This window comes from Neodiprion fabricii, chromosome 4, assembly GCF_021155785.1.
Source record: "Neodiprion fabricii isolate iyNeoFabr1 chromosome 4, iyNeoFabr1.1, whole genome shotgun sequence".
Classification (NCBI taxonomy): Eukaryota; Metazoa; Arthropoda; class Insecta; order Hymenoptera; family Diprionidae; genus Neodiprion; species Neodiprion fabricii.
Window position 1 is genome coordinate 18,254,468 of NC_060242.1, and position 26,762 is coordinate 18,281,229.

Sequence of the window (26,762 nt, forward strand, 5' to 3'; positions counted from 1 at the left end):
TAGATGAGCGGTATTGGAGCAAGAGATATACGTAATTTATACTATGTATAATCTATATATTAACTTTTTAATCTATTTAATAATAAAGTTATTTAGTATTTGTTCTCAGATATGTATCTGAAATTTATTTTATACAATATATATGTATATCATATACCATTGTTTCTGTGCAATTGCATCAACTGTAAAATTTTGGTTTGAAACAAACGGAACAGAAAAAAAAAAAAAAAAATTATTTTTCTCAATCAAAAAGACGTCGAAATATTTTCTAATATTCAAAAATTTTTACAGTCAAGTAAATATACAAAGACTTTTCACTGATCGTGAATTGGTCGCCCTTTTGCCACTTCACAATAGTCGTATCTGTTTTTGTTTTTCTTTTCCCCTCTTCTTTTGTAATCCCCGGTGAATCGTACCTTGTAATAATATTAATTGCCTAGGTGAAATGTTGAAATCGCTTTTGTTTTTTTTTTTTTTTTCCATCAGTATCTTACTGATATTGATACGAACTCGTATCGCTTGGGTTCCTTCTTCCTTCTCATTTTCTATCTTCAATTACGTTTAAATTCAATCTTTACATTAATATACACTCAACGTTGTAGCCGCACTGGTATTTTTTATCAGTCTATTCATTTTGTTCGGTACATATAATGCCACTCGCCGCCAATGCGTCTACGTTCGTAAATATCGGTAATATAGTGTATGTTGGTGAAAAAACAAGAAAAAAAAAAGAAAAATGAAAATAGAAAAAGCAACAATACAACAAAAAACAAAAAAAAAAAAAATCAATTTGATTACCTTACATTTCCTGTTCAAATATTGTTCAAGTATTTTTCTTTTTCTTTTCTTCTGATTATTTTACAATTTACGTTATTATTAATTACTTAAATTTTTTACTTTTTTTTTTTATTTCTTACTCGTCGTTCTAAAAAAATTGCCCTTAACTACTATTACTATATATTTCAAAATCTAATCACAGCAATATTTATTGTTGATACACAATCATACCGCGTCTTCTCTCACTAATTTTTCATCTAAGTATACTATAATTAATCAATAATTTAATTATTCAATGAGTCAATCAATATTGATAACGTCAAGTCGTCGAGGGGCCGAAGCAAGACAGTTTGGATGTTTTTAAATTGAATGTAAGACCGACAAAGTATTCTAGGGATAATTACGCCGCGTCAAATTTACTAGAACACCTTGAAGATTGACGATATTTTTATAATCGATCGACGAATTCATTCTCCTCCCAGGCAGCAAGATATGACGAAAAGTTTTAAAAATACAGGAGACAGATGGAGAAAATTCTACTGTCACGAATAGAAATTAAATATCAACAAGGAAGCATCGGAGTGGTGGAGGAATTTTGGCACGCGTTGGAAGTGTTCGTAACTCGAAGATACAATGGATTTTCAATTTGAATTCAGATAATAACGCGAGATGATTTAGTTGTAGCATTCGCAGATATCCAAAGATTTTCCATACGGGAAAATTTATTGCTCTTCTTTTCATTTTTCAAGAGTCAGAATGATAAGTATTCTCGATCGTTGGCACAGAATAACTTTCTTCCTTCTGTGCAATAGCTCGCATAAAAGGCAGATACAATTGTTCTTTTCAACAATGAATTACAATGTGATTGAAATTATTGTTTTTTTTTTTTGGTTTTCTCTCTCCACACGTTAACGTTAAAATCAGACTATGCCACAATCGCAATCAATCTGCCTGAGATGCTGCGTTAAAGTGTATCTCGCAAAATACTGATATTGGATAGAGAGAGAGAGAGAGAGAGAGAGAGAGAGAGAGCGGGAAAATAACGCCTCGTATTTCGAACTTAGGCTTTAAATTCGCACTTTTATCTCGCTATTATATTTCTTTTTTTTTTCTTTGTTTTTCTTTTTTTTTTTTTTTGTTTTCATTTATCCTAATTTTTAATTGTATAATAAATATATATTACTATTCATACTTCACATAATAATAGAATAATGATAATAATAATTTTTTTGTTTGGTTTTTCCTTTCAATTTGTCGTCACTTTTTTTTTTTTTTTTTATTCACGTCTTATTCTTCTTCTTCCTCCTCGTCTTCTTCGTATTGACAACTGAATTTTGCCTCGAAAATGACTTAACGTTTCAATAAGAAAGTAATTTGAAAAAATTAAATCATTTAATGATTCTTTTTTCTTTCGCGTATAACATATATTATATGTACGTATAATTGTAGTCGTTAACATCATATGCATATACGAGTAAATATTTGGTTCACAAGTCTATTATAGTTTTTTGTTTTGTTTGTTTGTTTGTTTGTTTGTTTTTTTTTCTTTCTTTTTTTTCTTTACCTTTTGCTAAAGTCAATCGTATAATTAACGCCGGCTCATTGATTTCGCATCATCATTCGCAAGGTAAAACACGTATTGTAGCAGTAAAATGATATCATTTTATCCAAGTCAGACAGTCGTATATACATAAGGTCTTCATCATCGAGTGTCCTTGAACACTGCATAACAAGTATAAAATAACACCGTATAATAATAATATTAATTAATAATAGTAACTAATAACTATCAACAATAATAATTTCGAATTGAGTTTGCATGCAAAAGCTACGCAACTACAATTTTTATATAAATATGACGTATTTTGAGTACTTTGTACTCGTTGTCAGTTCCACAATTCGCAGGCTCGACGGCTCGTCGTAATTGAGTTGTAAAAAATATTACCAAGGTTAACTGTTTATTGTTGTGAATTTACGAGTGTTGCTAGAAGATTGCAATTCGGTCGTAAACTTCTAATCAATCCGCGAAAGTTCTTCGGCGTGTCTGGCGCTTTTTTACAAGTTTCAGACAGGCTACGCAAGAAGAAAACTGATTTCAAATGTACTTAGTGCTCAAAATTTAACTCAAGTCATACTTTGATGCTTTTGTTTGCACAATCTTCACTACATTTGACTTGTCAGTTACAATCTGTCCTAAGTCCGAAGAACTCTATCTTCCTTGCCTTGGAACCCGATTCACAAGGGAAAAAAAAAAAAAAAAAAAGACACGCCAGACTTGCTTGAACCCAGAGTAGGATCCTCGATTCTTATAAATTGATTGCAAGTCGGTCAGAAACAGATCCAATTACCGCGAGCAACGTTGAGCGTGTCCGTAGAATTTCGACTGTGCCACATTTGTCGATTAAAAAGAAGAAAAAAAAAAAAAAAGAAAAAAAAAACAGTCTAACATCAACCAGTCTAGAAATACTCGCACGAATATCTTACTACTATCATTCTTCTCCTAATTATTATTTTCCTTCCTCCTCTTCGGCCTCTTCTCATTCACCTTTCCTTAGTCCTCTTTTTACTTTAAAATTTTTTTTTTTCATTATCTTTGTTTAAATATATAAAAATGAAAACTAACATATCTTTGGCTTGTTCCCTTTACCAATCGTCAGCAGCAGCTCGCGGGGCTGCAGCATCATGTCGCAATGCGTACTTTATACAAGTTATTACACTTCAACAAAGTGCTCCAACATGTTTCATATTTGTTTGCGCGTATTTAACCACGTAATAACGTCTCACGTTACGCGTAATAATTACTGCAAAAAGTTGGTTGGATGAACACAATTTTGGCTCAGCCCCAAACGCTTTGACAGCATTGTGTATATATGTGTCTCGCTATATACACATATATATATATATATATTTATGCATGTATATATATATATATATATATATGTGTGTGTGTGTGTGTATGTATATCCTTTTTACTCTTTACTGTTTCTTTGTTTCATCTCCAACATTTGCTTCTTCTTCAAACTCTTTCCGTAGAGCCCGTCTTTAGTGAATCGAAGATTTAACGATGTGGTTCGGTGTTATGTAATGATACGCTGGGATCGCCATTCCTGCTGTCTCCATCGATATCCTGTAACACCATGGAAAAAACCGGTTGATCAATTCGTCCTGTTCTCATTTTCCTCTACAATATATACATATATATATATACATATATATATATATGTATATATTACATAAGCACTCTTATCGCTAATAATACGGACCCTTTCCGGCTCCCGAGAGACTTTCACGAAAAACATTTTTCTTGCAACATATGAAGCTCATTCAACGATTCCTTCGCTTAAACTTTTTGTAAGAAACGTCAAGCGTAGAGTTTTACGGAAAATCTCTCAAGTTCGGGCTTGATCCACTTAATGCGTGCACCCGCGATAACATCTTTTTTTCCTCGCAAGTTATAAAACTCATGCGACATAAACATCGAAAGTATATTCCGAAGCTTTCAAGCGTTTCCTAATTAAATATGCACGAGCTTCTTTTGTTAATCTCAAAGGGAATATAATAGAATTTTGATTGTTCACTGTTTTCGTGATTAAAATCGTATCAACAAGATCTTTTGTTTTTGCTTTTTGACAAAAATCGAAACTGGTAAAACACATCAGAATAGGTACAAGGAACCTGACGTTTGTACAGTCAAGTACAGTACAATCTGAATGAGAATCACCAATTTTTTATATCGATTATATCAATGAATTTCAAGTAATTAATAACTATATTTAACGGAATTCTCTTTGTTCTTTACACTGAGAAAAATTTCATTTGTTATTATAGTAACGAGAAAAATTCAGTAAAACAGGTATCGTTAAAAAAACTGTTTGAATATTGTTGAGTTCACGAAAAACGAGGTACGCGTAAACATTTTGCGCTATTGTCGATCCTTTTTTGGTAATTGCAACGCGAAATTAGTTTGTTCGGTATACTGGTAATTTTTTAGTTAAATAAGGCTTTAACATCAATTTATTGTTGAGCAAGCATTAAATTTTCGCAACAGTTACAAGAAAATGTAGTAACAATGATCGTAATGAGAAATAAGATTAACGGATACTAGACTTTCTGGTAACAGCTACAAAACTAATTTTCATTTTATACATAGAACTATATTTTTCGATCGTGGTAAAAAATGAACATAATTAAGGACTGAGCGGTAACCGGAACTAAAAAGTTCTCTCAGTGTAGTTTTTCTTTTCCATTATTCAAAACAGTTCGTCTCTACTATCTTACTGAAGGGGTGACGATGTAACCATTAATTCTAGCATTCTTCAGTGAGGTAAAATAAAAAAAAAAAAATATATATATATATATATATATATAGACGAATGACTCGACAGTATGTATGAAAATGTCAAGAAAATTTGTCTTTGCATTGTACATTGCACAGAAGAAACAAAGAACCGTAAAATTTGCAAACACATTGTTACATCAATGTTCGCCCGACGGAAAACATGGTTTGAACAGTTCGATAATCGTATTTTACAAGATAAGGAATAAAAAATATTACTATAGATAAATTTAAGTAACGTTTAGAAACGAAAATTAAAATTCAATATACATTAGGTGTATAACAATATTAAAAATTTGGTAATAAAAACGTCGTTGAAATAAAAAAAAAATAAAAAAAAAAATTTCAAACTGATAAATTTAAATTGAAAGATGTCGTACAAAGTTATGTTATACAAAAATATACAGGTAGGTACGTATGTAGATACATATGTAATGTATATAATATAAGTAATGTCTGTGTTGTCGCGTTACCAGCATAAAGATAACAATTTTCAATACAAATTCGATCAAAGACTGGTTTTTTTTTTTTTTTTTTTCGTTCGTTTTCTTTTCAAGTGGTTAAACAGGGGAAGTAGAATAAGAGGACTACAAAGGAGCGGATGGTGCTTACCGGTAGCGGGCAGGAGCCTGGGTCAAGTTGGTTGGATGGATACATCTTCGCTCTCTCTCGCTCTCTTTTTCTCTTTAGATCTCTCTGAACGAGTCTCCCCGCTCTTCGGCATGTACGTTTTACAATATATATATATATAAATATATGTACAGATATATTTATACATTCGTATATGTATGTATATACCTATATATATATACATACAGTCTTATCATCGAAATTATTAGCATCATTTTCGTCGAAGAAGAACCATCAAAGGAACAACAATTATATCAGAGTTAAAATTTTTCTGCGTACAACATTTTCACCTTTTTCTTTCTTTGATCTTCGAAGATCGCACACCCTCGCACAACTATCACAAAATAGAAAAAAAAAAAAGAGAAATATCAATCGATTATTTAAATTATCATTACTATTGTTGTAGAAATTCAAACGTTCTGTCGAACAATCATATTTAATAACGTGTAAGTAGCGAATAGAAGATCATCGATTCGAAATTGCAAGTTCTTCCATCAGATATGCAATTTTTTTTTTTTTTTTTTTCACCATGTCGTAATTAAGCAAAGTAACAAAGTAACAATACGTATTTACAAATTATTAGATTTTTTTTGTTTATTTTTTTTTTTTCGTTTTCTTTTTGGGCGGATGGGGGTTTATCACAACTCGATGGAGTTATCGTTGGGAGATACATACAATGGACCTGTATGAACGTGGAAGGGGATACACAAATTATGAAATTGCAAAAGAACGGACGTGAAATATAATGTATTTCCATCAAATGAATTTTTGGAAAGAAAAGGAAAAGTATAACGATTACACGCATAGAGAGAAAGTAAACTAAATTCACTAAAACGTTTCTAAGAACAATTTCAATCGTTAGGAACGAAAAACAGAGTCTATGTTATAATTTTCTCTTCTTCTTTTTTAGTAATAGCAAAATATATACCCTGGATCCGCGTATACAATACACGCATTTGCAAAGTCCATTCTTTTGCAGTTTCAGATTTGAAAGGAAGACAAAGGAATATGTTTGTATTAAATATGCCTAGCTTTATTCAACAAGGTGATACAGAATAGCCATGTTTTTTTTTTCCTTCAATTTTTCGTCTTTTCTTTTTTCTTCTTCTTTCTTTCGCTAAGCACACAATGTATAATAATAGCTTCAGCAATATGTGCGTGAAGAAATTCAACCACACATGCTTATATCTTCCTATGGTCCTGGCCTACAATAATGCGACGTATGAATACTCCCATATTTATTTTTCATTTTTTTTTTCTTTCTTCTAAATTGATTATTACGTTACTAAGAAATGAAGTCAATGTTTTCATATAGTATCTGTTTATATGAAAAAAAAATAATAATAATAATAGATATTAATATATGTATAAAGAACACACAATCATATTTCGTCGGTAACGTTGCCGGACCAATTGTATGGTACATATTTGAAAGATTTTGAATTTTCTCGTGTTACGCCAGTACGAAAGATGAATTACTTTCAGAATAACGCCCGCAAATCAATTATATTATACATAATTAACTGGTCTAGCAATTTGCAACTTCAGATTTGATTGGGATTTTTATTCAATTTACAATAATTATGATTATAATCGCGATTTGAAAAAATCAACTATCTTGATTATTAAAGGTATATCGATTCTCTCTCTCTCTCTCTCTCTCTCTCTATATATATCTCCCTCTCGCATTAACTTTCCACTCTCTCTCTTTCTTCCTTTTACTCTTATTAACACTACAGAATTGAGCACACGAATATTCATATAGAAAGAAGACAGAAAGCTTCAATTGTCAACAGTAGGTATTTTTTTTTTTTTTGTGTGTTCTATTTTTGCGTTTACTATTTCACTTTCAGATTTAGATTCAGCAGAAACAGAATAACAACAGAAGAGAAGAAATTACAAAAGAAGCAGTTCTTTTCGGGCTAGGAATTGATACGTTGAATGATCGAAAGTATTACAAAATGTCGATCCACGTTTATTCAATCGAGACGATTTTCAATATGATATGAATTCGAATTTTCTTGTTTTTTCAAGAATTACAAAAATATTAGAAATATTGACATTAGATACATGAACGCTGATATATTGTACAGAGGAAGAGACCGCTAATAAAAAAAAAAAAGACCATTTACTTCAAACGTTGCTTGACATGACATGATTGTTGTTTTGAGTGATTAATTTATTGTATCAATGATGCAGTGCGTATCTCTCTCTCTCTCTCTCTCTCTCTCTCTCTCTCTCTCTCTCTCTCTCTCTCTCTCTCTCTCTCTCTCTCTCTCTCTCTCTCTCTCTCTCTCTCTCTCTCTCTCTCTCTCTCTCTCTCTCTCTCTCTCTCTCTCTCTCTCTCTCTCTCTCTCTCTCTCCCCCTCTCTCTCCCTCTCTCTCTTTCTCCCTCTCGATCTCTCTGTGTGTGTGTGTTTGCGTGTGTGAGTGTGAAGATAGGTAGATACAATGCTTTACGAAACACAGTACAGTTGAATAGAGTATATGAGTAAATATAAAAATGATAATAATGATAATAATAATAATGATAATAATAATAATAATAGGAATAGGAATAATAATACGCTATTTATGTATGTATATATATAATGTATGCCTCTTGATGCGATACAGTTTAGATTATCCTTGATATATATATCAAGGATAATCTAAACTGTATCGCATCAAGAGGCAACCAAGAAGAGTTTAGTGAATAATAAACTCTCAAAATTTATCACTACCATACTATATTCTCCATATTCCATATCGATTTTGCGATTCCACGCAAATCAACTCATTTGCTTTTCGAATTGGTTTCTTTATTCTTTTTCTTCATCTTCCTAGTTACTTTTCAAAATCAAAACACAATCTGTGTGTACATATATATATAGTGATGTAAGTTACATGATAGCCGACACGGATACGTCTACAGAATTAACATTATTTTCTTTCTGCTATTTTTTTCAATCACACTTTCCTTCTCGTCATATACATATACATGAGTATAGTAAGAGACCAATGCTAATACCCAGAACCAAGCATTTTTGTTTTTACTTCGCTTTCATAGTATCACGGATTCGTGCGTAAAAAAAAAAAAAAATTGACAACAGGTATGCAATGCCTTTTTATGCCATATATACATATATAAATATTGTATGATTAGTATGATTAATTATGATCAATATTTATATGATTAGTTTTTTTCTTTTTTTTCATCCTTCAAAGGCGTTGCAGAGATAAGTGATTACAACTTGATGATTGACAAATTGTGGAATGACACTTGCGATTGCAAAGTATCAGAACAATCTTGTGTTACGCTTGCGTGAAAGTTTCGCGACTTTCAATTTTTTCTTCTTCTTCCTTATTTAAAATTCTTTAGCAGCAAGATTCATGATTCGCGATAATATCGCAGTGTATGGTGCTGACAAAATAGTCGTCTGTGATTTGTATGTACGATAAACATGTACATGTACGTGTACACATGTATATTTGTATATATACATACATACATATAAATATATATATATATAAATATTTATGTACGCTCAATTAACGAGGTTTATGTAAGTATCTTAAAAATGTAACATGTTTCAATGGTGCAGAGAAAAAGAATGAATTTTTGGAAAAAAAATCCGATTGTCCGAAAAATAAATTCAAATCAGAATATAATCATCATCATCAAAAAGAAAAGCAATGCACGAAACGATATTACTAGCAATAATGATGGGGGGAGAAAAAAAAGAAGTACGCACACACAGTGTCTCGCAGTACAAGTATAATGGTACTCGGACGAATAAAAACGCAAGGTTATATGAAAAAGAATATTATGCTGCGAAACAAACGAAAAAAAGTCAGTAATAAAAAAGCAAACACAAAAATAGCATATATAAATACATAGGTTGTAAATTGAATAGAAAACGTTACACTCTCGACTGATTGGATTGAGAAAAAAAAAACTGATTATAGAAAAATTGAGAAATACATATTAGGGATATTGTTTAGATGAAATTTAGCGACAAGTGATTGTCAAAGAATGTGCGGTGATGTTATTGTTTTTCAATAACTCCGAGTCCATGATACGCTTCCTCTCTCTCTCGCTTCTTGTCTCTTTCGCTTTTCCTCTCTCGCTTTCTCTCTCTCTAGCTCTATCTCTCCGCCTCTTACATTCGCACAGAAATTGTAGACTGAGAAAAAGAAAAAAAAAAAAGGAAAAAAAAAAAAAAGATCAGAAGAAAAATGGGAAAAGAAAGAACGGTAGAATTAATTCAGTACGGATTGTACTTGGTGCGCTCTGATTTAAATTTCCCGCTGTCGGTGGGCCCGGGTGCACTGGGACTACGAAGTCTGGGTGTAAATGGCTTGTGTGAACGGTGCACACCGGTCGTTTGTACCGGAAGTGCGGTAGCGGCTGCACCTGCAGCTCCACCTAGCAATTCCGTTAGCCCGCCAAGAGCAGTGAGGCTAGATAGGGCGTTGAGAGCACCTGGCTTGCTAAGCAGCTGAGCCAGAGGAATGGCGCTGGCCAAAGGAGAGGCAGTGGTGGTAGTGGTAGAGGGGGAAGCACTGGCCCCGGATGCCCCGGGAGTGGTACCGCTGCCAGGGGTTTGGGTATTTTGGGCCTCTAAGTTAGCTTTCTGCAGTTCGACACTGGGAAAAGACACAAATGTAAGGTAGGAATGTAGTAATTGGTGAAAACTGGTATTCATGACGGGACGGTAAAGGTGTCAACTATTACTTGAGAGATGCGGCGACGTGATCGTTCGGACAACGCTCAAAAAACTACTTGAATGACAACGATGTTTCATCATCGGTGGATGCACCGATCGCGGAGAAGAAATATTATTACAAACAATATCAAATATGAAAAACTACTTGCAGGTAGATGCTTCGATTTGACTTCTTATAATTGTATTTACCTTCGACTTTACTGAACTTGATCATCGTTTCTGCGATTCGGTGTTTTTATTTCGTTTTTCGTTTTTAATTGTCATTAATTGTTCGAATCGACAGTGAATATAACGTCGCCATATCTCTCTGTACATAAATAGAAGGTCGAAACTATAAAGTATAAAAGACAAGAACAACAACAAAGCATGATGTGCACTCTGCCTGAAATATTATCTGAATAAAGAAGAGAAATTGATAGTGAATTATTATCGGTTGTGTACTGGCAGATGATGACGACAACGACAAAGACAACGAAGATACGAGGTATTGAAACATTTATATATACAACTAGGACATAAAGTGTGTTAGAATGAAATTTATGTAGTACACAAATGGCAATCGGGAAGATTGAAAAGTTAACAGTCAAAAAAATAAAAATAAAACAAACTCGAGAAAATTCAATTCGTTGTACCGACAGAGTGCAGGCCATGCAATGGGAGTGCTAGGATATGATTATGTAATAATAATATATAAGTTATAACAATAGAAATACGCTAGTGTTTTTTCCCTTTTTTTTTCTTTGTTTTTTTTTTTTTTTTTTTTTTTTGTTTTGGGTGGGGGAAAAAGAAGTATTAACATAGTTAAATGCAGTAAATGTATGTAGGTGGCAATCTGGAATAAAATATAATGGATTATAATATATAAATGGAAGACGGAGATGAGCCTAACAGTCCTAATTTGTTCACAACTATGTGGCGTCAAAATGCTACACGAAACTTCATTCTGAAACTGTGTCAAATTGTTGTTACTTTTTGTATTAATTTACGTGCATCTTGTCAATTTCCCATTACTTTACCCCCCCCCCTCCCCCCTCCCTCCACCTCCCCCTTCTTTAAGAACAAAAATTAACAAAGGCAGTAAATCAAATATTGACACTGTTCGTAAATCCTTTCCATAAAAATAACACCACGACTATGATAATAATAACGAGAATGGTAATAGGAATAGTAATGTGGCATAAATACAATAGAAAGTTATCTTTGATCACACGATATTGATTCTGTAGAGTGAAAGTTATAAATGAATGTGAGTTAATGAATGCGACATGGAAAATAAGTTGGTTGAAGTGAATCTGTGTCATTAAATTCTTGCTAATCGGTAACGAAAACACTATATTGTATAAATCGAGGTGAGTTTTCCCGTGTACAGATAATTGACAAAAAGATATTGAAGCAACAGTCGAATTAGAAGAAACATGAAATGGCTGAATAGCTAAGTGATTCTCAAACTCGAACATGCATGGAAAGTTGTGATAGAAAATATTAGAACTTCTACCAAATGACTAGATTCCCACAAAATTCATACCTTATCATTCCTATTACGTGTAAAAATTGATTATACAAGTGGAATAAATTTGTATATTATATGTACCAAAAGCCAAAGCATTAGAATGTACAGCCAGTAAGATAGAGTAAAATATGATTTGTAATGTTAAAAAAGCATAAGTAAACGACGTTGTCAAGTTACAGGGAATCTCGTATTTCAAAATATCCATAGATAATCTAAGTGATGCAGGATTCGAATTTGTCTACCTATTGATTTTTTATTTTTTTATTTTTTAACACATCTATCAGTTTCTTTTGACGTTTGTGAAAGACGGAAAGTAACGATCCCTCATTTTTCAAAACAATTTGTAGAAGAATAAAAATGTGATAAAATAAATAAATAGAAACAAAAGAAAGTGGAATAAGACATATCAAAACCTATAAAAGGTGGGAGTATCTAACATTCGTCATAGGATGTTAAGTAGGATATATGATGAATTGATAGAATAGAAGACGATTGTGTTTTTTTTTTCCTTCCCAGACTTATTTTAAGGGACAGCCAGCAGCTATAGGGAACAGATATTATCGGAGTTAATTCTGGATTCTGCAGTTGAGTTAGGTTCAGTAGGTTTTCTCTAGGTTCTGGACCTGGAAGGCAGGACCTGGAAACAAAGGAATTAAACTATTCCTCTTCTTCCCTTGCGATGATAATGCGGTTTCCTGTCTTCTTTTGATAGCGTTGGTTCCTTCCCAAGTTGAAGATGAATTTATTTTCTTCTTCTCCTCCTCCTCCTCTTACCTAGTCTTAATAACTACACCTCCACCTCTTGTATTATTCTATTTTTCGATTACTCGAAAATAAAAGAAAGGAGAAATATGAACAAAAAGGAAAACAAAAGAAAGAGACAAAAACATATATCGCAACACACAATATTTTCCCCAAATATTGAATAATATATTTCCATACTACTAATTGCTGTTGTATGATGACATGTGTTTTTCATTTTCAAATAATCCAAACATCAGAAGAATGTCACTTTCTTACCGATTCTCGTCTTTTGTATGAAAATGAATTTAATAAAAAAAAATAAAAATTGCAAGAAACAAAAACAAAAACAGAAAAATGCAAACAATTCGGTTGTTAACTATGAGCAAAAGTTTCAATCTTCGTCTAGCTGACTTGTGGTATGAGTCTAATATACTCGAGTGAGAATTGAACAGTTAAATTGTTTTGTTTTTTTCTCACATGTCATCATGAGTGAATATTATTGAGGAACAGATCTAATAGGCAGCCCCCAGACAAACGAGGAGGAATGATGAGAGTGTGTGTAGTAAAAATAACTAATCACATAATTTATCTTTCTTTTAAATTTTGCACGTGTATGCATGCATGAATCGGCATATTTATTGCCGCAAGATCCTTAAAACCACTACACACATACATACATGAACAATAAATACAGTTGTTTGAATTATGAAATTTTCATTCGCCTGAAAACATGACGAGTCTAGAAGTGGAGCGTAAATCGGTTGCTTTGAGGGTAAAATTACTCATGACAGATAACTATGAATATCGTTTATATAACAGATTTACGAGTGTTCTACAGAAAATCTATCATAAATTGAGATCGCAAACAGTACTGGATAGCGCCAAGAATAAAAACAGAATGCACATGCTGTGACGGTCAAATCTCTATGAGTAAATCATTTCATTTTATTTAGCAAATATCCTTTCAAATGTCTGCAAATTAAAACTCCAAATCGCTAAAATTTACGCAGAAGCGTGGGAAAACCAATTCGTCGGATCAAAAGAAAAAGTAGTAAAGATTTTTTGTAAAGAAATGTAAAAAAACACTGATCCACTAGCAGAATTTGAAGAGAAATTGCAAGATTTACGACGATTAAATTTTTAACCTAAACTTGCGTCACTAATCCCACAATGATTTTGTCATTATTGGATATACGTGAGAAGTTTCTATAAATCTACGAATATGGAGCGCTATCCAGTGCTGCGAGGCTCAAAACTCAGTGTTTGTATTTGAATTTTGACAAATGTGAAGAATCGAAGATGCTGTACTTACCTCATATTGATGAGATATTGTGCAAGAGCGACCGCGTCTGGATTTCCAGTGATAGTTATGGTGCGGTCAGTCGCTCCTCCTTCCCTCTCTTCGCAATTGCTAATGCGAATCATGGCCCCTGATATTTGACGAATTTCAGCTATCTTCGTGCCACCCTTGCCAATGATGCATCCGATCAGCTCGTTGGGAACGGTCATCTCATGCGTCTGGTTGTTAGCCGCTGGCTGCTGTCTATTGGTGTTGCTAGTTCGCAACTGACTTCCAGCGAGTGCTGCTAAAGCTATAATATATTAGTGAACAAGAATTAGAATAGATGTCTTGATTGCAGAGTACAGTCAAGGTCTATTTAATTTCAGTTCGAAATAATTCTGACAACAAGAACAACTTTTGGCTGACTGATAAATATCTCAAATATATCGTTTGCAAGGTAGTTCTTCAGACCCATGCTCTTTTTTGCTGGTTCTTTGGCAGCGACCCTAATATCTATTATATATGCATATACTTAGAAATTTTCGAATGCACAGAAAAGTCACAAAGTACTCATTGATTAGATTCTGTATGTATAAGAACCTGTATGAAGATAATTTAACTGCCTTTTTCTTTCTTATTCGTTTGCCAACAAACATTGAAATTTTATTTGCATAAGATTGGTCGGTTCAAGTTTCACATATTCGAAGATCAAACATTTCTCTGACGTTGAGTTTCGTGAAGAACCACCTTAATCGAAATTGTCTAAACTTTACTTACCAGCTGGATTTAGTCCGCCTGTGTTGGCAGGCGTGGCGAGACCTCCAAGACCTAGAGCTGCGAGACCAGCGAGAGGATTGCTCCCCAATTTGCCCATCTGTAACAACGATGAATACCAACTGCTCAACGCCTGCCATTTGATGCGGTAAAAAGTGTGTTGCGTATTTTTTTTTCTTTCCAATTTTCTTTTTTCTAACGCCACGATTGTTTCGAGCGTCATTATTACGAGCGCAGGGTACAAAACTCTTCTGCATTATTTGCTTAAATAATTTGAATGATTCAATTTTCCTTAAGTAAAACTAAATTAACGCGTCGAATGAATGATGAAACAATTTTATACTATGAAACCTGAATCTTTAATATCACCGTTGTTAATATACATATACATTAATACACCGATACTAGAAAATAACAACGTTTATTGTTTGTTCTTTTCGTTTTTCAATTGTGAAATCATTTCAAATATATGCATATATATGTAATTCTGCATTATACGTATATATACGTATATATATGTATATATCACTTCGTAACAACTCCTTATAGGTATATATGGCAATGTACAGCAATCAAACAAGTTTTGGTCTTCTGGCAATTAGTTGGATTGAAGGGACGTGGACGCAGGAAATCTGTGAACCTTTATGAACTAAAAGAAAAATGAAAACAATAAAAAGAATTTTATTCGGAGCAGCGTCTCATGTAAACTTAATAGAAAGTAGGCTTTCTTCTAATAGGTTTATCGATTGAAATTCAATAATTTTTTGGTAATTTTATTACCAGATGGTTGCACGTCAAATGTTCATTACCAATTTAATACATTCGTAAGGTACGGTGATTTATCCGCGAAGGCAGATAAAAGAAAAAAAAAAAAAAAATCAAACAGAACAAAAATTAAGAACGAGGGCTGAAATAACGATATTTCATCTCGAAACAAACAGCAATATTGAATTGACTATTGAAACAGTGAAAAAAATCTGATTCGGTGGATTTGAAAGGAGCAGTTATCCAAACAAATTAATTGTAAGCCATCATCACGAAGTGAAATTGAATGAGTCTACTCAATTATCTACCACTTTAAGGCGGTTTGAAATGAAAAATCGATATCGAAACTCTTGTTTGTAACTTTGGTGTTTTTTTTTTCTTGCATTACGAGGAGAATCACAGTAGCTTAAGAATGCGATAATTGGATAAACTTACAAAAAAAAAATGACCAAACAATTATGAATTAACGATTGTCTAGTTTCAAATATGTGCTACAGTATCGTGTGCAGCTGTCGAGAATAAACTTGGCAGATTTGCCAATCCTTCATCAATTTTGATGATGCGAAGTAAAAATCTACAAGAAATGTTCAATAATGTTTTACTTTGATCACGATGAACAATCGATTGAAAATAACGAATAGCTAATAAGAACATGCAACTATTGAACGAAGAAAAACGTCGAATTTAAAATAATAAAGAATAACAATTATGTGCCGTTTACAACAGTATTAAATTTAATAGCACATTGTATTTGATAAACGCATTGAGGCACGTTTCAACGATATATGATCAACTCAATTCAACAAGAAACGTAGATCTAATCGTATGACTGTATAGGAAAAACGAATTCTTAATTGCGGGTAAAAGTGAGGAAGAATAAAAAAAATGTAATTGAACTCCAGTCTGATAAATGGTGATTTTTGAACTATTTCTATATTCTGTTTAATCCTTATCTCAAATTAAGGAAAGGGCAGGTTTAAACTATACTAGATAGGCCTGCAATAGGGTAATTTGCATCTGCGCTTAGCTGCAGATGACGATCAATCATCGACTATTCATACATAATGATTAATCGTAACTTGGTAAACTGTTGTAAGGCAGCCCACCCTCGCGCAAATTCTTCACCAAGTGCAAAGCCATGCTCTATTTATAAATCGGATATGTACTATGAAATGAAAAGAAATGATAAGGAATTTGTCCAAAGGTAAATAGAATTCGAAGATATTGAAAACAAAGAAATAAGAAAAACAAAAATTATATACACACGTCACAAGGTGTTTACCGATGGGAAGTGCTACATAGTTTTTAGAATCAATAAGCTTTAGGAATGTTTCGATTGCACTGAATCGGAATGTAAGCATAAAGAGGGAAAAACAAATGTTCGACAAAATTTGATGCTACTTTAAATAGTAATTGAGATTATTTATATTTCTATCTTAATAAAAAATATTGGATCATGGAAATTAGTTTATGTTGTCTAACAAAACTCACAGTTTATTTCAACAATTAACTGTTTCTCCATTCCTTCCGTTTCTAACAATTCCAGTTAATCCCTGATAATCATCTTACTGCAACAATGTGCAAAAATAAAAAGATTTATTTCACCGTAAGTAAAAATTATTTCACACCTGCGAGGGCAACTTGAAATTAAAAGGAAAATGAGAAGAAAAACAACAAAAAAAGACTATGAAAAACCAGAAATTATGAAAACAGAAGAATGATAATAATTCAAGGCATTTTGAGTCGGCGCTTGAATAACTTATCGTAATATTGGAAAAGGGATATTCGCAAAAATGTCGTGAAAGAATTATTTAAGAATCGCAGAAGAGACGGAACAGAAACGACGATACATAAAGCCAAAAATGAACGTCAAGTGATTTTGAACTCGAGAAGAACAGTATAATTTTACCGTTCCGTGCCCATACATGCATTCCTTGTATCAATGAGTATCAACGAGTGTAAAAAAAGGCCTTTCCTCTATCCTGTTGAAATCAAGATTAAAGAAATCGACAACGATAATAATCGAAGCAAGCGTTCTTATAGTTAATGACCGAACAATGAAATCAATGTGCATGATAATGATACAATAATTTTACTAATGTATGCAAGCATTCGTGTGGAATGAAAATTTCGAGTCCACGATAGGAAGAGCTCGAGTATTTTCCTACTTATTGTAGCTAACTATTGTACTGTTATAACTGTAAATTTATATCGCAAAACAGTTGTGAGAAATATTGCTAATGAAAATTGGAACAGAATAATATAATATTGTGAATGTTATTCAACATATTCAACATTCTGTGTGGATGTAAAAAAAAACAGGATATGAAATAAATCATCCGATTAACAGTATCAAAGCTGCAGGAAAAAAAAAAAAAAAAAATAACGACAAACCATAACGATTTTATTTTAAATTTGACGAACTTTCGGTCCACAAATTGTTCTCACATTTTTTCAAACGAACCAAAAACCAATATTTTTTTTTTAACTCACAAGTATAACTAATATTTGTACTTGACACCTTTTCGAACACAAGTCATATTAGACTCTGGAACAACTTACAAATAGAAAAAAGATGAAAAAAAAAAAAAAAAACATATCAATAACGATGCGCACAAAATTCTCTCTCAATACTTAATTATTCAACTTTAACTAGCGGTCTTGGATTCGTTTGTTAACGTCACACCACGGCTGACTTGTCGAGACGCTTCATATTCATACTATCAGTTCTTTTTTCCTTTTTTTTTTCTTTCACGTTTCTGTATACCGCATGTGTAACGTAATCTTCGACTATCAGAAGCACAAGATATAGAGACATGCATACACACTATATAATCGGCATTGCACATTCAAGTAACTGCAGATAGATAAGGTTTGGTAACAGAGTGGTTTTTCTTTTCTACTACACAGATACACAACAGACAGATAGAGATGGACAAGGTGAACCCATTTACAATAATATGGGAAAACACAAGTTTTGTCTGAAAAGTTAATTCAAAATATACTATCGGTTAAGAAAAGAAGGTTTTACTGTTGTCCGAAATTCATATTGTACAATCTGTAAAAACAGAGTTTAAAGATTTTGAGGATTATAAAAAAGCAACTTCATCCAAAATTCAATGTCGTTTTCCCATTTCGTTATGTTTGTTTTTCTTCTCCATGTTCGCTATCTCAATGTCGATGAAAAGAAGATAACAAGCTGATTGAAAGTATTCACTCTAGGGTGCAGCAAAATAATAAGAAAAAAATATATCGTCGCTGCAATTATGACGAAATTTTAAGTGTTCTACTAATTTTATGAAGTAGATCGTTGATCAAATTCAATGAACCTCTCTCCTCGCTTGAAAAAAAGCTCTTACTACATCACATGCTCCATAATGCGAACAACAATCATTCTCTTTTTTTATTCAAGTAACTCAGTTTTATATTTATTCCTGTTATTCTTGTTAAATGTAAGAAACAAAAGAGAAAAAAATATCTAAAACAAATGACCTCTGGCAAAAAGTATTTTTCGTTACAGTTTAAGCAATAGAATTTTGTTTGCTCACGTAAATTCACTTTTATAATTCCAATGATGAGGTTTCAATAAGCCGGAAAGTGTACAAAAAAAATTTTGCTGCAAACTAGACATTGTGCTCGAAAATAAGGAAATGTGTTATTGGCGGAAAGCTAGATTCAAAGGGTGACATTTAAGGGTGTGAGGAAGTAAATCAGATATAGCGGAAGGTGATGGTAACCAGGGGGACATTCCGATGCACGTGGATACGTACTACGTGAAGCCACGGTGCACAGCGTATTGAGAATATAGCAGTATCGAATATCCGTAACAGGGGAATAATGAATTGACTTGGGGAGAATAAAGAAAAAAAAAAAAAAAAAAAAACATCAACACGTGCCCGTATATTTGAATAGATAGTTCTGAGTGTGTGCTGCCAAATGAAATTAATCATTGCAAAAGAATAGAATGAAAAAAAAATTAAAAACAAGGTAAATATTTTCACCTTATCATTTTCATGTCGGTCGAAGTATGTTTGATATTCAAAGAGTCAATATTCGGCGTACCGTTTCGAGTAATGCAAGTTCAAAGAAAATTGCTTTTGGCATAAAAATGGGAGATTGAACGTTTAATAATGATCATCTGCTGAAGAGTTTGAACAAGGTTATGGCCTTCCACTGATTTATGAAGAACTTTAAAATTGACTATCTAAATATTCACAAGCTGAATACTGTCCGGTACAGGAATCGAATTGTTATTCATTACTTTTTTCATCAATATAGACAAAATTTTCAGGTTCATCCTAATGAAAGAAACTTTTATACTTACTAACTTTTCAAGATTTTACAAGACTAAACATTCAGTTTTTTACCTTCACTCTTCTAATAGCAATGAAAATAAAATTCTTCACGAATTGCAAAGTATAAACCCAAAGATTTTACAACAGTAACATGCATTATAAATTTTCTAAATCGGTGTTTAGTTTGCTTCGCTCATCATATTGTACTCTACAGAAATGAAGATACAATGTTGATTGTTTCTACTTTTACTCCACAAAAAATTCTCTCGATAGTTGGTTCCCCAATTATTCTAAACTCTAAAAACTCTTCCTAACAGTTCCAGAATTCCCAAAAATTCAGTACATTTTTGTTTTCAAATTATATTTGTATTAACGACGGACTCTGATGAAATTTTAATAAAAATGCTTATTTCATTTTTGAAATGACTAAAAAATATATGATTGAAATTTTTTTTCTACAACATTTAGATCATAGTGGTATGTGAATTGAAAAAAAGTTCAATATTCTGTAGCGAAAGTCTTGACGCAAGAAAATTCTGGTAGTAATACGCAGGGAGTATTCTGCGAAAGGTGTTTCGCATCAACATCAACGCTTTCATTTCAGAAGACTGCAATTTTTTCTCAGTACAGACACTACCGCAAAATCCAGATCTTGTAGAAACAAATTTTCTATCACACCTTTTTTAGTAACAATAAATATAGAGAAAACAAAAAAGAAAAAAATATATTTCATCAAGATTCGCCCCCTTAGAAGAAAAACTGATCCAAATGATTTAAAGTAATTTCTGTGGAAGGCCTGATCGGTTCCGAAGAGTAGAAATTAATTCAAGTAGGTATTTCTACTGACTTCATTCCATTCTGACAGAACCGATAAGAGGTAAAATTTAGAAAGAAAGAATTTCAATGGACGAACGGCATGGCGGCGATAAATTTTAGATAAGATTGTGTTTTACCAAAGGCAAATTCGAATACGTAGGAAGACGGAACGCGCAAGTAAAATTCTATTCACCGTGGCATTGGGGTCAGGCTGGGAGGACGTTGGACCACGAAAAACAAAAGACTTACGGCATCTGCCACGAGGTGTACGGGCGGGAGGGCTGCCTGCAAGTGTCCACTCTTCAGCAGGGGGTCGGCGAGGCCTGCCACGCTGGCGTGAAGGGGGCTTGGATGAAGTGGATGATGGGCGGTGAGATGGGGGGGCAGGAGTGGGTGGGCATGTGAAGCGTAGTGTGAGGGGTGGTGGGCTGCGAAGTGGGAGCTGGTCAACGTGGTGGTATTCAGCGAGGGTGGGTTCGGCCCGGTATGGGGGGCGGGCAATGGCAATACTGTACTTACGTCCGAGTGGGCGGGCACCGCGTAATTACCCTGGATGGTGTAGGCTTGCCCACCAGCCAGGATCACTGGCCCACCAACTTGGGGTTTAGGGCGATAAGGGATCGTGGCACCTTTGGGAGGGGACTGAAAAATATCAAAAAATAACGAGAAAAACATTAACCGTTACATTTATACAAGCACATTATAGTATTTTATTAATTTTTCTTTTATAAAGATTTGAGGGTGCTTCGGACCTCTGTCAAATACGGCAAATTGTATTCAACGATTCTTCATTTTCCTAATTGTAAGTCAAATTTTGGGAAATTATAGGGTTTGTAATCGTGTTTGTAGGTTGACCAAGGAAAGTTTACAAAATTGACGGAAACACTAAGATATTTGCAGCTGGTTTTTATTTGATTTGAAGTTATGGTATGCTAATGGAATTGAATCAGATATTTTATATATTCTATCACCAATTTTTCAAATCTTTGTTTGTCATCTCACAAGCAAAAGCATTTTACAAAGTTTTAAAAGATTTCACTGCTCAGAAAGAGTAAAAATCGTAATACAATTTGCCTTACTTGACAAAATTCAAAATGCCCCCAAGAGGGTGCTCTGGTAGATTTTGACAGACGTATATATCTCGATATGCAGTATTCCACGTATCTCATATGTGAAAACGGACTCAATAGCCCCCATTCTATACGCAATTCTCAGCAAAACCACAACACATTTTTATTTAACTGAGAAATGAAAGAGTCGCACAGATTCTAGGAAATCGCAATAGTAAATTCGTAGAATTCATGCCATTTCTTTGATTCTGCGTCAAATGAAAATGTATTGGAGTGTTTTTGTTCAAAATTGTGCCAATATTTTGTACAACTCATCTTTACCAATATTACAGAATGTTTGGTCATGTCTCACCAAAATTTTCGACTGCAAATCTAAATTTATTTCTTATCATACTATCTGTTTCGTAAGTCGAATTCACCTATGAAGTTTAATAAATGAAAAAGCAAATGTAATCAAATTTACATCAAACTTTGACATTGCAATTCACAATACAAAATGTTATAAGTTCGGGTTCAAATTCCAAGTAAATTCTCATTCAATGTGAAAATCTGTGATGTTTCTAACTGCAATCATTTGTATTCTATATTGTTTCCAGTATGACCAGACACTGTGTGCGATTTTATGACGCTTAGAAAGTTTGTTTGCAATCAAGTAAGGTCAATTAATGTTATTTACTTTTCTGATAATATTACAATTTACTTAAGGTACTTTCATTTTCTTTTCTATATATCAGTTGTTATCGCTTAACAAATTAAGTGTGTCGTATGATTGAATAAGATATGTTCATCTTTTTGTAAATGAGACATATTTTAGTACGTGACTCGATTACACGATTCTATTACATGAGTGCAAACGCCATTCTAAAGAGGTAGATCTGAATATCCATTTCTTGGATTTTATAAATATAATCGCCCAAACCTTTGCGACGTACCCAAGAATATTACAACACGCTGTGTTGCTGTATTTACACATTTTCAATTTACGCATAGTGCATGGTCTTCTTTGTATGAAATACTCGGATGCAAGCAAAGAATTGATAAATTTTCATCTACTTATATTCCCAGTAGTTGACTATTGTATCCAAGATAAACCCATTGAATCGGAATTCTATTTATGAATTGGCACTCTTTTCAGTGCAACACAGCGCATCTATATAACTTATGTATTCTGAGTATAATATTAAAGGTTTCAAGAATGAATAGTTTCTATGATACAAGGTGATTTAGATGTGACGAAAAATTCAAGGTAGTTGAATCGAAAATTTTTTGTAATCATCGTAAATTGTAAATTATCTGAACCAAGAGATGAAGAAAAAAGAAGTTTGTTCGTCTATAAAACGACAGTGATAGCATCAACACTGTGAAAATTTTTATCATATCTGAGTCACCGCGTTCAGGGAAAAGCAAAATTTCGATAAGAAGTATAAATGGCATACCTCTAGCATGACACAGCAGATATGATAGATGCACTGCGTGACAGCCTCGCTGGTGCCCGAGATAGTCACTGTACGTTCCGTTGAGTTTGGTAGCATTTCGGATGCGACTTGAATAGAGGCGCCGGTAACTTCGCGAATTTCCTTTATCTTTGATCCTCCCTTTCCAATGAGAGATCCGCATTGCGAGGCAGGAACTATCAGCCGAAGAGTGATCGGCGGCCTTGGAACGCCGCCGCCACCACCTGCGCCGCTCCCTTGAATATCGTGGAACTGGGAACACCATTCTTCAAACTTCTTGCAAATCAATGTAAACGCTTTGAATATCGAGTTTGTAGGACCGGTTACAGTGACTATACGTTCTGGGCAGGAGCCATCTGAGATATTTATCTTGGCACCGGACTGTTTGCAAAAATAAAATGACTCATTAGACACAGACACACGCATAAACATCAAACGCATTTGTACAAATGTACTATATATAAATAATAATTTATTGGTAAATCAACGAGATACAGACATACCTCTTCACGGAACCTATTTACAATTTCTCCTTTCTTTCCAATTATGCTGCCAACTTCCTACAACAATAGAAAAGACATGGTCAATTTTAAAATAAAATCTTTATTCAAAATATATCAACATTCAATTGGTTTGAGAAATCTTCTGATTACGCTTTTTTTAAATTAATTGAGTTACGGTCATCCGATCATTTGGACGATATGACTCTTATGTGACAATGGTGGTATCTTTCTATGTCGATTTCTAAGAACTGTGCTAAAAGACAAATCAAATTCTTGACACAACATAATGTGGGTTGATAGTTTCTACGTCTCTAACTAGTCTGACTATAAATAGGTCTCTCCAACATTTCTCTCTGCTGTCCAGCTAGATCTCAGACTTTGGTCTGACCTCCGATAATGTCAGCTAGCTACACTTAGACTACGAGGTACATGCGTGGCGTTTCTTCCCTCTAAACTTAGAAGATTGGTGGTCCAATCGAGCAGGCTAATTAAATACCAGCCTGTTAGGAGCAGCTCTCCATCAGATTTACCAAAATTCACAGGCGAGACAAGGTCGTTATTTATCTCCTGATCACGCAAACTATTTGCAGAATCGTCATTTTTTTTCGTTCGAATTGTACGTCAACGAATTTTTCAACGAACCGTTGTACGCATAACGAAAAAATGAACAAATAGAACGTCTGTCTGTCTGTGGAATTGAAATAATCGAAGCCATGTATCGGCTGAATGTGAAAACCAGGCCTTAATAAGATTTATTCGACACGGAAGCACCTCAGTCAATGTAGAACAAAGGGACAGGTGAGAGGCCCTTGGAAACCTTCCAACGCTGGGAGGATAGATCGTGTACCGTGCAGTAGTTGTGGAATGAAGCAAAAAGCGAACACGGAACGGTGTGTAAAAATTCAAGGAATGAAAATAAGGTTGAGGATACTTCGGGAGGTAGCGTTCCTCATTTGCTTTAAGCTTCCTACTCAGATTCGGTTAAATATAGAGAGATCACGTGACCTAATCACATACTGAAAAGCCTTACTATGGTAGTTAACGGATAATCAGTACATCCACTACAATTACACCTACTTATATTCAATTAATTTTCTTTGATGTGTGAAGGTGCAAATGCATTTTTTTTTTCCATTTCAATATAAATTGATAAGCAAATTAACATACTTTATTTTTAATTGACCAAGTTTCACCAAAGTTTAGACTTATTTATAACCGAAGAACTGTTTACAGGTTGCTTCAGAATCATTCGTACTTTGTTATAAAAAAACGCAGGTTCAAAACCACGCGGATCAATTTTGATTGGAGCCAATTTCACAAATAAAATCAAATGCGTGTTAGTGCGTTGAAGGATTAGTTTTGCAAGTAAAAAAATTCATGACACATATCGCTGAGCAAAATTAGTAAATATTAGACAACTTTCAGAGATTTTAGGATAATCAAAAACTCTGAAGAGTTTTGGTGGTTTCCAATCGTTATGAGTCTTACCTTTCCCTGCATAATGAGACGAATAGTTAACGTGACCGACGGATCGTCGTTGAGCATTGGTTTGGGGTCCATATTGTCCATGGTTGCTGCGTTGACAAGATTCCGAATGTTATTAAGGGATGTTTTGACGATCGGGAAGGAGGTGGAAGAGGACAAGGAGCGGGGAGAGGTGAGGCGAGTTATTTTCGCCGGGGAGGATTCGGGGGAGGTGCTTCTTAAGCGGTCCCACGTATGCTCAGACTTCACACTGGAATCAAAGAAAACAGGTGTGAACGGTGATCATCGACACTTTCAAATCGATTTGTCGAATCAGACGGAAAGATGATCACATCTTTTTGTGCTCAAACTACAATAATAATTTGTCATTTTCAAGAATTAGATCATCTCGAGCGAACTTTGCTGATCGATGATGCAGCTGATTTGTTTTCATTATTGTAAGTTCTAGACTGTCTCGTTCCGCAGCGAACACGTTCAAATGTTTCTCAAGTAATAATGTAAGAATGCCTCTTTTGGGTATATTTGATTTATTTACTAACTCCGTATCAGGTGTACTTTCCTATTCGTCTAATCATACGAAAACAATTGTTATACTTGATCAAATATCTCGCATATCACAGCGACGCAATGCGGCTCGAACGCTGATCAATTGAAATAATGATAAATCTCATTTTGGTGTACTGTAGTATATTTTTGAGATGCTATTTGAATTATCCTTCTTCAGTATGCTGCAGCGTTTGTGAAAATTGTGGTTGTGGCAAGTTTAAACACAAAATAAAATGTAGGAAAAAATTATATCTTAGGAAACAGTGCACTTGTCTTATTTATGAGTTATATTTCTACTATTATTGAAGTCGACATGAATTGACCATTACTTATTGCAGAAATCCAAACGTTTTGTAATTTTGCTTACAAGGCAAATTACAATAGACTTAATTTTACTGTAATTCAGGGAAGAAATTAACAATCTATTCAAAGACTATACAATATAACATTCCTCAATGAGCATAAAGCATCGGCTCGAAAGCTAGTGGCGAAAAATTTCTCATTGTTTCGATGTTATGCCACGAGGTTGAAGTTCGTAAAGTGGAAGCAATAAACATTAAGCAGAAGAAACACTCAATTTTAGAATAAATTCAAAAGTGTTGAATTCTAATATACATGTTTTGCATTATTACAGTTCACCCAATATCAGAGAATTTTAAAGTTGTAAAATGAAGATATTTCCTCAACATGCATTGTCAAAGTAACATTATTAACTTCAATTTTTCTCATCTTTGCCCAACCTCTGAAGAAAACAAAGTAAGCTGTTCGCCAACACCAGTTGAATCGACTGATGGAGTAATTATACAGTAGAGCAGCTTGGATGCAAAAATACAAGTACAACAAATGATATGCACAATATAGTGAAGTATGAAAAAAGTGAACAATTAATTATTAATGCTACCTGGGTCTGATACATTGCAATAATAAGATAACGCTATTGGTAATTAAACCAGTTTTTCTCGGTCATACCTAATCAATGGCCGAAGAGAGAAATTTATGTGTGTATGTAATGTCTGAACAGGAATTGCTAGCAGTACCCCCCACCCCCCTGAGCAGTAAGCTGGAT

General features: G+C 33.7%; 1 protein-coding gene across 14 annotated transcripts in view; it reads right to left on the reverse strand.

Moving 5' to 3' along the window:
- Positions 1-1,622: 1,622 nt before the first annotated feature.
- The window catches only part of LOC124181013 (poly(rC)-binding protein 3), a 122,006-nt gene continuing 96,866 nt past the window's right edge, over positions 1,623-26,762 (reverse strand). For 7 of the 14 annotated variants that reach the window (XM_046567084.1, XM_046567092.1, XM_046567081.1 and 4 more), the window contains 7 exons: positions 25,154-25,400; positions 23,666-23,722; positions 23,145-23,543; positions 20,888-21,280; positions 14,766-14,862; positions 14,019-14,298; positions 9,916-10,372 (listed from right to left, as the gene is read on the reverse strand). In XM_046567084.1, coding sequence (XP_046423040.1) covers positions 9,991-10,372; positions 14,019-14,298; positions 14,766-14,862; positions 20,888-21,280; positions 23,145-23,543; positions 23,666-23,722; positions 25,154-25,234 — 1,689 coding nt within the window. In that variant the 5' untranslated portion in view covers positions 25,235-25,400 and the 3' untranslated portion in view covers positions 9,916-9,990. The other 7 variants (XM_046567086.1, XM_046567088.1, XM_046567094.1 and 4 more) reach the window with 7 other exon arrangements.